Source organism: Dendropsophus ebraccatus, chromosome 1 (genome assembly GCF_027789765.1).
Source record: "Dendropsophus ebraccatus isolate aDenEbr1 chromosome 1, aDenEbr1.pat, whole genome shotgun sequence".
NCBI classification, from domain to species: Eukaryota; Metazoa; Chordata; class Amphibia; order Anura; family Hylidae; genus Dendropsophus; species Dendropsophus ebraccatus.
The window spans coordinates 139,228,234-139,245,057 of record NC_091454.1 but is presented as its reverse complement, the minus strand read 5'-3'; the positions used below and the strand labels follow the sequence as shown (position 1 = coordinate 139,245,057).

Genomic DNA, 16,824 nt, shown 5'->3' with positions numbered 1-16,824 from the left:
CAAATCACGATTAAGAATAATATACTTTTGTCAGTAAAAGAATAATATACTTTTGTCAGTAACCATTAAAACGTAAAGGGGGTATTCCAGGAATAACAAATTTTTCATCTTTCCACTGGATGGGTGACAGTGGGTGATGAAGCGAACAGAGCACTGTTTTTGGCTGTCTGTTACTTGTTCTCAAATTTTGAATAAAGTCTACATGGATAGGTGAAAATGTGTTATTGTCAGAATAACCCAACATAATTGTCAGAATAACCCAACATAATTTTTAAGTCCTTGCAATATAAATGTATTGATGGATCTGCTTTGTCTTAATGCAGAAAAAAAGAAATTCTTGACATGAACAATGTAATGTTTTTATAGCTATTAGCTTGCAATGTTTTTAAAATGGGGGTCCTTGCTGGTCTGCTTTTCATCCACGTGTTAATCTAGTACATCCACAATCAAGGGAGCGACATATTCTGAGTGTCTGATTCCAAAAGAAAAATTAGGTGCCTGATGTTTTGACAGAACAACCTAGAGAAAAATGACAAATAAAAGCTTATGTCAACAGCAGTATTGCACTAGTTAACATTTAGGAGGCATTTATTGAGATGAGAGATTGGCATGCTGGATTTATGTAAGGGCAAGACTGGAGGACTTACATACAGCCGCTTGCCACTTTCCCACACCCCTGGCGTAAGTAATAACACAGAATTTAAAAACTTTTAAATTTTTTGCACAAAACAGAAGTTTTTGCAAAAATGATGTAAAATAAGTAACTGGATTAAACTGCCCATAGTGACTAATCACAGCTCGGTGAAATAAAATCTGAGCTGTGATTAGTTGCTTTGAGTAAGTTGCACAAATGGAGTCTGTTACCTTTTCCGGACTGTAGGCCCCTGGTCCTGGCTTTTGTGTGGTATCTCCAGGCAGCGAGTTTCTACCGGTCATGCTGTATTGGGGGGGCTTATATTTATATGTTATTGGCTCAACAACTCGATATGTTCCAGGACCTGGTGTCTAAAAGCAAGTGTGCTCAGTAAAACAAGATAAACGTGTCAGCTGATACATGCATGCAGTGTTTTATAGGACAGAAACTCACTCTTTGTAGATCTTCATGGAAGCTTCCGATTTTGCTCCTTCCAGTCATTGAGTAGTTTGGTGCTGACGACTTATCGACAATTTTTGGTCCTAGCACTGATGGAAGCGAGTATGCCGCTGGCCCTGGGGGAATACAACATGTCACCTGTGCTAATTTGGAATTACTGTATCCATTAAGGGGTCAGATGTTTATAGACTGTTGGCAACAACTGTAGTTGCTGCAAAAAAAAAGTTAACAAAAAGTGACCTGACTTCTATGACAAAGTGAGGTGTTGTAGTCTGACGATTATTAAAATGGGTACTCTGGAGAAAAAAGTAGGAGCAGTTTGCTATGAACATTTGCTACTGCTCTGGACAATACCTGACAAGAACACAAGTGACAGCTGAGAGCACCATGTCAGATTGGAAAGAATACACCACTTCCGGCAGGACATACAGGAGCTGATAAGTACTGGAAGGCTTAAGATTTTTTTAAAATAGAAGTCATTTACAAATCTAACTTTCTGGCACCAGTTGATTTAAAAACATTTCTTTACCCCCTTAAACAATCAATAGAGAATTGATGGGGTCCTTTACAACACATCTGTATAGAGTTTAGAGGATTTTAGAATCCCCAGAATTTGCAATGGTTCTGTAATTCCCAGGTTATATGCTCCTTCACAGGCATATCTTTATTTGTGATCTGTTTGTGAGCCAAGAAATTGCTATTTATTCATATGTGAAGATGAGCTGCAAGTGGCTGCCCACATTGTGGAGTCGATCACCTCCATTGCCCAGCATTAAAGCTAGCACTGGCAATATGCTTATACCAATATGTCACTGCACTTCTATGCTCTAACTGTTCATTTTGTACTGGCATTCTGATGAAGGCTTTTGTATGATACCCTATAACAGCTAATCTACTGGCTATTCCTGTCCTCTGGTTGTATGTGGTATTACAATTTGGCTCCATTTACTTCAGTGGAACTGGACTAGCACACACAAACTGAAGACAAGAGTAGTGCTGTTTTTTGAAAAAAGGCAGTAGTTTTTATAATCCTGGGTAACCCCTTTAAGTCTCGTATCCCTTGAATAGTTAGAAAGTGTTTGTGTTTTTAAAGAATCAGGGCTACAGCAAGATTTGGAACTGACTTGTATCTTGAACCCAGGTGGGTAATCTGAGGCCAAGTTTCTTGTGACCTTCTTGTTGATAAAGCTCCTATTACATGGGATGACGGAGGGGAGCAAACAAGAGCTTGCTTCCTCCTCTTCCTCCACTCGCTGCCGGCGCTAGTACACGCGTCGGCAGCAAGCGGGTGAGGACAGGGGGGGGCGGGGGAGCAGCCCGGGTGATTGTTTGATCGTCCGGGAAGCCCATAGCATATAGCAGCGGTCTGCTGCCACCGCTCCTATTCCATGGAGCGACGTAAGCAGATTGCTGCTATCTTAGTCGTTTGTCTTTCAACATATTGAAAGACAAACGACTGAAACAATTAGCCAAAATCGTTCATGTTGTCTGATTGTTGTCTTGTATTACAGAAGACTATTATCGGCCATAACGGCCAATAATTGTTTCGTGTAATAGGGCCTTAACCCCTCCTGCTGTACAGAGAGAAAAAACAGTGCAGAAACAGCCGGACAGGTAGTTGCTTACAACGGAGGGGGTTGGGAAAAGATTAGAGTTTTGTGCTCTGGGTTGGTGTATTGCACCTATATAGAACACTGCTTTGGTTTGGGGTTTCAGATGGTCTCTTGTCCTTCATATGATAATCCTTTTTTCAACTTTTATTTGCGAAGCAATTGTTCTTTTTATTGGCAAAATTTATGAGACTTAAGACAATTATGTTCCAGCGCTGCAGGTTTACCTGGAGTTTGGTCATTGCTGAATGTCTTTGTTCTTGCCCCTAAGGAATATATTGGAGCTGATCGATAGGCAGACTTGCCAGCACGCTCAGGAGAGTACCTCCCTGTTAAGAGACATACATGTGGTAACTGAGAAAACTATATACAGTACTGTGTATTCCATTAATTCTAATCTTTACATATAAAGTAATGCCAGCAAAATATTTTTCAGATTTTCATTAACCTGGTTAATTTTTTAAGCGAGTTAAAGGGAGTTTGTCACTACTTTCATGGTGTCCAAGCTACAGGCAGTATGAAAGACTGGCAGGCTTCCTTATTACAATGGTATGTGATTGACTGACAGCAAAATGGACAGTGGGTCAGGGCATACACTCAGTCTCTCCAATTATTCTATTTTATGAAGCCAAGAGATAGCCGAATGCTGTACTATCTCAGTGGCTCCATAGCCAGTAATTGTGCCAGGACAGAGCTTATGCAGTTTCTGGCCTTCTCAACCCCTTTACTGCTGCCACTCAATGTAAAACAAAAATAATGTATATATTTACACTTAAGTTACATAACTTTATTTGACATTAACCTCCCCTTGCCTCTGATGTCCTTGCTTCGGACCTTCTTCCGCCTTTGTTGGGCTTCCTGAATGATCAAATACTTAGGCATGTAACTTTCATGTGATTTGAAACTACACCCTAAATTCCTCCTTCCCTGTTTCTCTCTAGCATTTAGTCATGTACTTCCTCAGTCAAGGGTACATTCACAGTTTTCAAAACTATGATTCTCCCCAAATTGCTCTATGCTTTTAAGTACACTTTAGTCCACGTCTGAACACACCCTTGAAGTGTACATTGTGTTAGTCCTTTTCCTGCAAGCCAGTGAATATACAAGCTATACATATAGGTGTATAGCTAGGATCATTACCATGGCAGAGGCAAGTTGATTAAAATGATATTGACTATTTAAAATGCACCTGGTCCTGGTGTCCTAAAAGCATTTAGGTCCCTTGGCCTGCCATAAAGAGAATATGCAGGTGTGCCATCTTTTCCCCTCATGGTGATGTTAGCTGGTACCAAGTACCCAGGTCCTGGAGAGCAGTCATCGACAAACTTGAATCGGCGACTACCAAAGCTGAATGCAGGGGCTCGATATTTACATGGATCATGCTGTACAAAACCTGTGGAGTACAAATAGGAACATAAAAAAAAAAACTAGATCAGGAAGAGGAAACATACCTGTTGATTCAAACTGTTAAAGGACAAGTGCCATGAAAACCTTTTCCCCAGTAATTGAAGCACATTACAATCACCTATCTGCCCCCCTTCCCTGTCTTTTCCCCCCTCCACCCCCCACCAGGAAGTGAATGGACAAGGTTCTGTTTGTGCGGATCTGTTACCTATTGCTGCCACTGAATGTTTTGCAACAGAAGTCCTAGCACTAAGGTACCTACTTTATTTATTATAGTAATTTTCAATATGCTACAATGCAAAAACTACAGTATAATAAACATAACTTGTTATTAAATGCTTTTTGTTTGTTATAGCGCCAACTGATTCCCCAGCACTTTACATAGCTTGTCAATTTTAATCAGTACTGTATGTACCAAGACACTCGCTAAGTAATAAAGGGCAATGGTGCATCAACTGATGCTCATGAGGCCAAAGGAGTATACAACAGAAGCAGTCCATGTGGCAGCAGTGTGAGAAAGTGATCATGCTCCCCTTCACATCTGCATCACCTGTGGATTTATTGCAGAATTTGACTTTCTGAGAGCTCTATTCCACCGGACGATTATCGCTCAGATTATCGTTAAATTGTTTGAATCTAAACGCTAATCGTTCGGTTGAAATGCAGTTAACGATTAATGACCGAACGGGAAATCGTTGATCGCTTTATAAGACCTAGACCTATTTTTATCGTTGTTCATTCGCAAAACGTTTGCAAATGGTTCGCATTGAATAAGACGTCGTTCGGTCATTCGCAGTAGATAAGAACGCAATAGCGAAGAAGAAACGATCGCAAATATGATCATAAGTAACGATTATCGTTCCATGGAAGTGAGTGAACGTTTTCAGGTCTTTCGCAATAGCGGTCGTTTGAGATTTTTAATCGTTAACGATTATGCGAACGATAATCGTCCGGTGGAATAGGGCCCTAAGGGTCCATTTACACAGAAAGATTATCTGTCAGATTATCTGCCAAAGATTTGAAGCAAATGGATTTGAAAAGAGGAGAAATCTTTCCTATATGACCTGATCTCTGTTTATAGTCTGTTTCTGGCTTTGGCTTCAAATCGTTGGCAGATAATCTGTCAGCCTGAAGTGGATCTGCTATGATTTTGAAGGTGAGGGAGACTCCCTGGGTCAGAGTACAGGGCTGTAGACCCCGCTATGCAGGCCATGCCCCTTTCCAACTCGCCCTCCCACTGAGTACAGGGAGGTCTAAAACCAAAGCAATGCTCTTAAACCAAGTCACAATTTTGAAAAACTGTGAGCTCTTAAACCAAAACGCTATAAAACCAAGTTACTCTTAAACCAAGGTACCACTGTACTTAAATTATAATTACGATTGCATTAACAACTTTTCATAACGATTTACCTTCTCCTCTAAAAGGGGAAAAAAAATCATTGTTTGTTCGCTAAACAAACTTATTTATCTGTGCGTGTAAAAAGACCCTAATGATGTGTTTACACAGACAGATTATTTTTGAAGCAAAAGCCAGGAATCTACTTTAGAAGGGGAGAAATTTCAGTCCTTCCTATATGACCTGTTCTCTGTATAGTCTGTTTCTGGCTTTGGCTTCAATAATCTGTCTGATCTAATGTTTATGGACAGGATCATAGAAATTTAATATGTCTGTCTGATTCTAGACTAACTATATATACTGTATAATCTTACCTGTATTTCCTGGCAAGGCATATTTAGGTCCAGGGCTGCTATATAAAGCTGCAATCGGTCCCCGTGGCCTGTGGGGTCTCCAAGGGCCAATCTGCACCTCAGTAGTCATGGTGAGCTAATGCTGGACAGCAACCATACACAAAGATGGAGAATAACTGCAAAATAGAAGTCATTTATGTTACACATGCACATTAAAAGTCTGTAATTCACTGAACTGCCTGACATGTGTATGTTATATGAGCTGCTCATCTCAATGTAGGACAATGAATAGGACATAGTTTGTGAGGCAGCAAAAAGACATCACTCCATCCAGTTCAGCCTCTTTATAATGTTCATCCAGAGGAGGAGAAAAAAAACATGTACAGGTAGAAACTGATTTTCCTTAGTTAATAGAAAAAACTATTCCTTTCTGGAAATCAGAATAAATCCCTGGACCAAAATCTAGATCCTATAACCTGTAATATTAAAGTACAGAAATGTAGGCCCATTTTGAACTGTTCTAGTGTTACATAAATAGCTATTATGTAGAAATGAATTACAAAGCTCCATTTCTGCATATTGGGACAACTGGTTCTCCTTATGACAGATAGTTACACTACAGTATGGTTTGGCTGATTAGACGTGAGTACAACTAGTAAGCTCAAGTCTGATCGTTTAGCATTTGAATTCTAGTGACTAAAGAAGTTGGATGCAGCCCTAGGGAGTCCAGGAAAACATGGATACAGCCATAGGCCAGGTTCACACTATGTAAAAACAATGGCCGTATTTCATAAAAATGGCCGTAGTTGTGCAAGCAATGGCCTTCATTTCACAAATCTGAAATATAGCCATAGTTTTTACATAGTGTGAACCTGGCCTATGGCTGTATCCATGTTTTCCTGGACTCACTAGGGATGCATCCAACTTCTTCACTGGTATTTAAATGGCAAATGACAGGACTCTAGTTGCACTAATCTCTTATGATGATATGTTTTTTAGAACTTAGTCCTAGCACCATCAGGCAACCAAACAGACCAGTTTATGGAGTGTGATTCAGAGAATATGGATGTCATTCACACTGCCTGTAGAGCAGCATTAGAGTTTTGTTTATTATTGGAGATGATCCTGTTTGGAGAAGAAGCAATTCTGATAAATTACGGAATAGGGAATCATTTTTTTAAAATGATCTATAACATGGCTCTAGATAGTTGCTGTTAGTCTATAGGAATATATGAATATCTCCTAGGCTCAGTCTCCTTTAGTAAGAAGCTATGTAGAGAGCATGATGAAGTCCCAGTGCCTTTATCCCAGCATCTTCACTGAAACAATGTGACCCAGGTTACCAGGAAAGCTAGGAGGCTGTTACTAAAACAAACTAGTCACCATATTCACAAAAAGCCCAAAGGAGCATAGCAACCCAACACAAAGAGCAGATCAGCAGCATTCATGGCATGCAGGCAAAGGATTTCACTGCTCACACTGCTGCAATACCACAACTACATGATAGAACAAACCCTAGCTATATTATAGGATAGTATCCCTATCTCCCCTGTTGTATGATATAAAAAAGGTCTCTATTACCATCAGTTCCTTTGTGGTAGCTGGTGGTTTTCAGTTATGAATATGCTTATCTGCTTCTTAATACAGTTAGATTCCCTAAAATAGCCCCCTGCACACAGTTTTTTGTTGTATTTTTGCTTTTCTGCATCTGAAATGCAGTAGCTTTATAAACAGCGTTTATTACAGGATTTCCTACTATGCTGCGTCTACAGCTTCTTTACAAACTTATGTATCACCATTAGAGATGAGCGAACCTCGAGCGTGCTGGAGTCCATCCGAACCCGAACGTTCACCATTTGATTAGCGGGGGCTGCTGAACTTGGATAAGGCTCTAAGGTTGTCTGGAATACATGGATACAGCCAATGACTATATCCATGTTTTCCACATAGCCTTAGGGCTTTATCCAAGTTCAGCAGCCACCGCTAATCAAATGCCGAACGATCGGGTTCGGATGGACTCCAGCATGCTCCAGGTTCGCTCATCTCTAATCACCATGGTAACAGACAAACAAACTAAGGGTAATGGAAGTGGCTGTATGACTGCAGAATAACATCTGTCCCCTACTTCTAGGGACATATTCACACAGCAGATTTAGTCTGTCCATATTTAAAATTAGTTAGTTTTATGGTAGAAATTCAATGCCCCATTTCTTTCAATGAGAATTTACTCTGTGGTTTACACAGCACAGATTTTTTTTCTGCGGTGGATTTGAAATCCATGTCAGGCCTCAGATTTAAATGGATTTTCTGGGCAAAATGAACTGATGGGCTATCCACAGATTGGTAGAGTGCTGACACCCGGCACCCATGCTGATCAGCTGTGTGGCACCTGCAGTTTGTCTCCATTCACTGTACTGGTGGCGATGTGTAACTGCAGCTCAAAGAATTGGGTACAGGTGATGGAATTCCGCGGAAATTTATCCATGAGAATTCCGTAATCTGAACTCACCCTTAAACTGGAGCTGAGCTGCGGTTACAAGTCATCACTGCTACACATTGAACAGAGACCAACTGCAGTGCAGGCACAGAACAACTGAGTGGTCTAGATGTCGGTAATCTTTGTGAGAAACCTGTGGTGTATGGAGTGAGATTCCACAGCAGAAATCTGACCTGTAAGGGTAAGTTTCCACTTTGAAAGATATGCGCTGAAATTTCACACGGTGGACTCCGCTTGAAATTTTACTGGTCCCATACACAATGATATTCTGAAGCTCAATCCGCCGTCCGCCCAAGAACTGACATTTTTGGCGCGTGTTCCGTAGTGGGAACATACCCTAAGCGTGCACTTTCTAAGCTACTGACTATTTGATTAGCAGTAGAGATGAGCTAATTTACAGTATAAACAAAGGAAAGCGCTTTGTTAGCTCGGCAGCTCTGGGTGCCTGGAAAAACTGGATCTAGTCCTGGAAAACTTCTTTTTTTTTTTTTCTGGACTGGATCCAGCTTTTCCAGGCACCAAGAGCGACACAGAGTTCAAAGGCAGCAGGCTAATAAGCCGACTGCTGAACTAGCTAAGCAGCTTCATTTATACTGTACATTAGCTCATCTTCAATTAGCAGGAAATTATACAATTAATTTCTAATAAACTGGTTAGTAGAGATGAGCGCTTCATTATGTCTGAAATCTGCCCATAAGCCTGCTTCCATTTAATCGACTGCCGATAAAGCTGGATCCATTCCTGGGAAACTTCTCCCAGTTTTCCACGATCAGATCCAGCTTTTTCCAGCAACCAGGGAGGAGCGGCAGTCAGTTATAAGGCAGCAGGCTGATGAGTGGATTTCAGACATAATGAAGCGCTTTGCTTTGTTTTTACTGTATATTTACTCACCTCTACTGGTTAGTCTAACTTTGAGACTATAACCACACATTTTTTTGGGATGTAAACCAGCCTAAAAATCTCAGTTTTATGTCCCCAAAAAATGTCCTATTCCCACACATTTATTTAATAATATGGCACTTAAAACTCAGGAAACATATTAAAATACATCCTTAGTGGCTGTATGTTATGGCTTAAAAAACATTTTTTTGTGTTAAAAATCTGGCACTGGCTTATCCCTCCAATAACAAAAAAGTACATTATGTTGTTAAGGGGTTATCCAGTGCTGCAAAAACATGGCCACTTTTTCCACTCTCTTGTCTCCAGATTGGGTAGGGTTTGGAAGTCCATTGAAGTAAATGGAGCTTAACTGCAAACCACACGTGACCTGGGGAAAAGTAGCCATGTTTTTGTAGCGCTGGATAACCCCTTTAGGCTGGTTTCACACTGGCTGTACTTTTAGCAAAAACCCCATGGCATTTTTTGGAGCAAAGATGCTCTGGCCAGATGTTAGTGAATGGAATCTTATGAAATGCTATACTTTTTTTGTGGTGTTTTTCCTCTCCTTTCTTTTTTTGGCTCTGTGGCAGTTTTTCCAAAATGCAGCCTGCTGAGAGTTTGGCAGGGTTTTTTTCTTCTGCAAACTGTGGCATTCTCTCCTATAGAGTTTAATGGAATTTCTTTTGTTTGACACATAAATCACACAAAGTCAAAAATGTCAGAAAAAAAATGCCAAGATAATCTTTGGCAGTTTTTCTGGGGGCCACAAAAAAAGGTTGGGGACACCCTTACTTCAAAATGAACCTATGCCCTCTTTTACTAAGGCCTTGCTCTTTTGCCACGCCCAGTGGAAAAATGTCTAAAACTCTAACAAATGTGGAAAAGCCAAATAAAACAGTTTTTAGCGCAAATTGTATCAGATATTTAGGGTTTTTGCAATTGAAAACCTAGAACATTGTCTACATTAAAGCTTCAGAAACCACCTGTAGCCAGGGAGATAGACTATACTATTGGCCAAGTCAATGTGGTTCAGTGCTGGTGGAATGGGACTACAAGTTACAGCATGGACACACCCATTATGTACTGAGTATGGGGCAGAACACATTCAGCAAAGATCATAACTTTACCACTTGAAGTTGTTAGCAGTGGACCTGCAGCTAAGTACTATAGCTTTATTTGATAGCATTACCTGGATACCAAAACTTTTCATGTACCAACCCATCATTACACAGAATAGGCAGAGTGGAAAAACACATTGTTCACATCACGGATATATGAAGCCTTCCGCCCTCCAGCTGTAGCAAAACTACCATCGTGCCTGGACAGACAAAGCTTTAGCTTTGGCTGTCCAGGCATAATTGGAATTGTGGTTAATTTTCCCTGGACTCCCCGTAGCCAACCTCAAAATGTAGCTGTTACTATCATGGAATGCCTCATACACACTAGAGATGAGCGAACCTGGAGCATGCTCGAGTCCATCTGAACCTGAACTTTCGGCATTTGATTAGCGGTGGCTGCTGAACTTGGATAAAGCCCTAAGGCTATGTGGAAATCATGGATATAGTCTTTGGCTGTATCCATGTTTTCCAGATAACCTTAGAGCTTTATCCAAGTTCAGCAGCCCCAGCTAATCAAATACTGAACGTTCGGATCGACCCGAACCCGATTCGCTCATCTCTAATACACACCCATTAACTGTTTAATCACCCTCATCACCTGATATTTACTTCCTTCACAAAATTAAAAAGTTTGCACACATCTGACTGTTAACTGAATTCTCAGAGAAAAGATAAACCCGTATATAAAGAAATTACAAAGGCGTGTAATCCGGGCACCCTATGCTACTTAAGGTTAGTAACATCTTATTTTGGCTACAGGTCCTCTTTAGGGTGCGTTCACACATACAGGATCTGCAGCAGATTTGATGGTGCAAATTTAAAGTTGCAGATTCAAATCAAATCTGTGCCATCAAATCTGCTGCAGATCCTGTACATGTGAGCGCACCCTTAGGCTATATGCAGGAGAATAGGCTTTGTACTCAACCAGTCCCTCTGCCCTGATTACATTTTCTGCCCATACACAGTATAGAAAACTGCCAATCAGTGGGTAGAAGGAGCTGGTGCTCATGAATATTGAGGACTACTGGGCACAAGCACATAATGGAGAGGACCACTTATTGTCCATGTTATTCATGAGGATATTTTATGCACATGGATTTATGTAAAGCCCATACACAGGGAAGGTACAGTCCCAGAAATACAGGACGGTGTGATCAATCTCTACCTATGTGTGAACCTCTCCTACAGCATATAAATGGGCCAAGTCCCTGAAGATATTCTGCACAAGTGACTCCAGCTATGGACCGCTGGTTGTGCCTGTTCAGTACACAGCTCCAGTTGTAACCAGAATTAAGTCAGAATCGCCAGCCTCCTCCGTCCCATCCAGCAGCACCATTCCTGTATGCCAGTAATTTCCAACCAGAATACCGTATGAAAAAACCTACAAAATGTTTCCAGGCCCGGGGGATAGGGAAGGGTACAGCAGTCTGTATTCCTACCATATGCTTATTTGGTTTAGATACACTTACTGCAAAGCATCACTGAGTAGCTGGAAATTAGAATCCCTCCCTGTGCAATAGGGGCGCACAGAGCACTTCTGGGGAACCCCCTGGTCAGGAGCCACTACTGTACAAGGTATTGCTGAGACTGCTGCAGGCGGCCATTGCTTAGATACACTACAACACCACACACATGGAGTGGCGGCTTTTATGTACTGCGCTGTTGCTATGTGAACTCCCCAGCATAGTGACCATTATGGGCAGCAGACTATGGGATCAGGCATAATGAAGGAATACAGAATGGCGGAATCCCTCTTTTCCTTACTATACACAGATTTGGTTTATGTTCTTCACATTGGAGATGATGTGATGGCAGGATATACTGGGATGAGATGACACATCCTATCCCCTGGTACTACATGTCAGCCATACAACCCTGAGACTACTATGACCTACTGGAAGGAGGCCCATTATAAGAACTGATCTGTCTGCTATAGTAATCCTTCCAGGCACCCTGCTACACTAGGTCAGGCACTCCCAAATGCTGACACTATATAGGCCCTGTTCACACATGCCAGATATGAAACAAAGACAACAACATAAATGATAAGCTGCATCATCCCATGTATGTGGCCCTGTTCACACTACAGACAACTTCCAGTCAGCAGGAGGAGAAGCATGTCCCCCAGTGACTGGTAATGGTAATAGCTGGGCAGATCAGCTGTAGAACAGGGGCAGACAGCTGACCAGCCGCTTATGTGACTGCAGATGTGTGAACAGCGCCTTAGAGCGTCCCATCACCAGGAGACCACCGCCTCAGTATTACAGAGCTGGTGGGATGTGTCTGCTGGAGCCCCTCACCCTGGACACTGGGGGGAGCTGCGATGTGCCCTCATCTCACCAATACTAAGGAGTACAGAGGACTGACAGCTGCGGTAACGCAGGAGGCAGGCACGGTATGGGTGGCCTCACTATAGCAGGAATCACTTCCAGCAGGAGATCAGCCGATCCTATGTACACCGGCAGCCTCCTCTGCCTGCGTGCAGTGTATGAGGTGCTCGCATAGGGCCCCATAGCGCTCTAGCAGATGGGCTGATCAGGGAGAGCTAGTGTCTGACCTGCTGTGAAGTCCTCCGGCTCCTCAGTCCGCCGCGCCCGGCTTCTACACTGACAGACCTAGCTGTTGGCTCCGAGCTTTACCGCGGCCATTGTTTATGTCTCCTAGAGTAACGGGACCCTTAGTAACCGCTACCATGGTAACGACGCTGCGGCCAGCCTCAGGGCTGAGTACACCAGAGCTCGCCGCACGTGGAAAACCTCAGGCTTCCCAGCATGCGCTGCGCCACCAGTGTCTCAGTGCCGGTCGGTATCTGTCAGATGTACTGTATGGGCCTGAAGTCCTGTGTGATCACCAGCAGAACCAGCCATGTCTTCTGTCATTGGAAACTGTTCAACACAGTAGAGGAAGCTATATAAACACTACAGAATACAGCAATAGAGAGCTGCACCACTGCCACATCTAAATGCTACAGAATACAGCAACAGGGAGCTGCACCACTGTCACATCTAAATACTGCAGAATACAGCACCAGGGAGCTGCACCACTGCCACATCTAATTTCTAAACACTACAGAATACAGCAACAGGGAGCTGCACCACTGCCACATCTAAATACTGCAGAATACAGCAACAGGGAGCTGCACCACTGCCACATCTAAATACTGCAGAATACAGCACCAGGGAGCTGCACCACTGCCACATCTAAATACTGCAGAATACAGCAACAGGGAGCTGCACCACTGCCACATCTAAATACTGCAGAATACAGCACCAGGGAGCTGCACCACTGTCACATCTAAACACTACAGAGTACAGCACTAGGGAGCTGCACCACTGCCACATCTAATTTCTAAACACTACAGAATACAGCACCTGGGAGCTGCACCACTGTCACATCTAAACACTACAGAATACAGCACTAGGGAGCTGCACCACTGCCACATCTAATTTCTAAACACTACAGAATACAGCACCAGGGAGCTGCACCACTGCCACATCTAAGCACTACAGAATACATCACCAGGGAGCTGCACCACTGCCACATCTAAATACTACAGAATACAGCACCAGGGAGCTGCACCACTGCCACATCTAAACACTACAGAATACATCACCAGTGAGCTGCACCACTGCCACATCTAAACACTACACAATACAGCACAAGGGAGCTGCACCACTGCCACATCTAAATACTACACAATACAGCACCAGGGAGCTGCACCACTGATACATCTAAATACTGTAGAATACAGCACCAGGGAGCTGCACCACTGCCACATCTAAATACTACAGAATACAGCACCAGGGAGCTGCACCACTGCCACATCTAAGCACTACAGAATACAGCACCAGGGAGCTGCACCACTGCCACATCTAAGCACTACAGAATACATCACCAGGGAGCTGCACCACTGCCACATCTAATTTCTAAACACTACAGAATACAACACCAGGGAGCTGCACCACTGCCACATCTAAGCACTACAGAATACATCACCAGGGAGCTGCACCACTGCCACATCTAAGCACTACAGAATACATCACCAGGGAGCTGCACCACTGCCACATCTAAGCACTACAGAATACAGCACCAGGGAGCTGCACCACTGCCACATCTAATTTCTAAACACTACAGAATACAACACCAGGGAGCTGCACCACTGCCACATCTAAGCACTACAGAATACAGCACCAGGGAGCTGCACCACTGCCACATCTAATTTCTAAACACTACAGAATACAACACCAGGGAGCTGCACCACTGCCACATCTAATTTCTAAACACTACAGAATACAACACCAGGGAGCTGCACCACTGCCACATCTAATTTCTAAACACTACAGAATACAACACCAGGGAGCTGCACCACTGCCACATCTAATTTCTAAACACTACAGAATACAACACCAGGGAGCTGCACCACTGCCACATCTAAGCACTACAGAATACAGCACCAGGGAGCTGCACCACTGCCACATCTAATTTCTAAACACTACAGAATACAACACCAGGGAGCTGCACCACTGCCACATCTAATTTCTAAACACTACAGAATACAACACCAGGGAGCTGCACCACTGCCACATCTAATTTCTAAACACTACAGAATACAACACCAGGGAGCTGCACCACTGCCACATCTAATTTCTAAACACTACAGAATACAGCACCAGGGAGCTGCACCACTGACACATCTAAACACTACAGAATACAGCACCAGGAAGCTGCACCACTGACATATCTAATTTCTAAACACTACAGAATACAACACCTGGGAGTTGCACCACTGACACATCTAAACACTACACAATACAGCATCAGGGAGCTGCACCACTGACACATCTAAATACTGCAGAATACAGTACAGCGAGCTGCACCACTGACACATCTAAATACTGCAGAATACAGCACCAGGGAGCTGCACCACTAACGCATCTAAATACTGCAGAAAACAGCAACAGGGAGCTGCACCACTGACACATCAAAACTCTACAGAATACAGCACCAGGGAGCTGCACCACTACCACATCTAAACTCTACAGAATACAGCACTAGGGAGCTGCACCACTGCCACATGTAAATACTGCAGAATACAGCACCAGGGAGCTGCACCACTGCCACATCTATACTCTGCAGAATACACCAGGGAGCTGCACTACTGCCACATTTAAACACTGCAGAATACAGTACAGGGAGCTGCACCACTGCCACATCTAAATACTGCAGAATACAGCACATGGAGCTGCACCACTGCCACATCTAAATACTGCAGAATACAGCACCAGGGAGCTGCACCACTGCCACATCTAAATACTGCAGAATACAGTACAGGGAGCTGCACCACTGCCACATCTAAATACTACAGAATACAGTACAGGGAGCTGCAACACTGCCACATCTAAATACTGCAGAATACAGTACAGGGAGCTGCACCACTGCCACATCTAAATACTACAGAATACAGTACAGGGAGCTGCAACACTGCCACATCTAAATACTACAGAATACAGCACTACAGAGCTGCACCACTTCCACATCTAAATACTGCAGAATACAGTACAGGGAGCTGCACCAATGCCACATCTAAATACTGCAGAATACAGTACAGCTGCACCACTGCCACATCTAAATACTGCAGAATACAGTACAGGGAGCTGCACCACTGCCACATCTAAATACTGCAGAATACAGTACAGGGAGCTGCACCACTGCCACATCTAAATACTACAGAATACAGCACCAGGGAGCTGCACCACTGCCACATCTAAACACTTCAGAATACAGCACCAGGGAGCTGCACCACTGCCATATCTAAGTACTACAGAATACATCACCAGGGAGCTGCACCACTGCCACATCTAAACACTTCAGAATACAGCACCAGAGAGCTGCACCACTGCCACATCTAAATACTGTAGAATACAGCACCAGGGAGCTGCACCACTGCCACATCTAAGTACTACAGAATACAGCACTAAAGAGCTGCACCACTGCCACATCTAAACACTGAAGAATACAGCACTAGGGAGCTGAACCACTGTCATGTCTACAGACTACAGAATAAAGCAGAAAAGAGCTGCACCACTGCCACATCTAAACATGTCAGAATACAGCACCAGGGAGCTGCACCACTGTCTTGTCTAAACACGTCACACTACGTATATTTCAGTCAGTATTGTGGTCCTCATATTGCAACCAAAACCAGGAGTGAATTAAAAACACAGAAAGGCTCTGTTCACACAATGTTGAAATTGAGTGGATGGCCGCCATTTAATGGCAAATATTTGCTGTTATTTTAAAACAATGGCAAATAATGGCAGCTATTTACTGTTATATGGCGGCCATCCACTCAATTTCAACACTGTGTGAACAGATCCTTTCTGTGTTTTTAATCCACTCCTGGTTTTGGTTGCAATATGAGGACCACAATACTGACTGAAATATACGTAGTGTGAACCCATCCTCTAAACAGTAGGAAACACCGCACTAGGGAGCTGTACCACTGCCACATTTAAACACTATGGGATACAGCAA

General features: G+C 43.1%; 1 protein-coding gene across 1 annotated transcript; it reads right to left on the bottom strand.

Moving 5' to 3' along the window:
- Positions 1 to 334: 334 nt before the first annotated feature.
- CIMAP1B (ciliary microtubule associated protein 1B) lies at positions 335 to 12,999 on the bottom strand. The gene is made up of 7 exons (XM_069979768.1): positions 12,848 to 12,999; positions 5,818 to 5,972; positions 3,893 to 4,096; positions 2,931 to 3,032; positions 1,088 to 1,209; positions 865 to 1,005; positions 335 to 519 (listed from the first exon to the last, which is right to left on the bottom strand). The coding sequence occupies exons 2-7, from the start codon at positions 5,924 to 5,926 to the stop codon at positions 427 to 429; spliced, it is 771 nt and encodes a 256-aa protein (XP_069835869.1). The 5' UTR covers positions 5,927 to 5,972; positions 12,848 to 12,999; the 3' UTR covers positions 335 to 426.
- Positions 13,000 to 16,824: the final 3,825 nt, after the last annotated feature.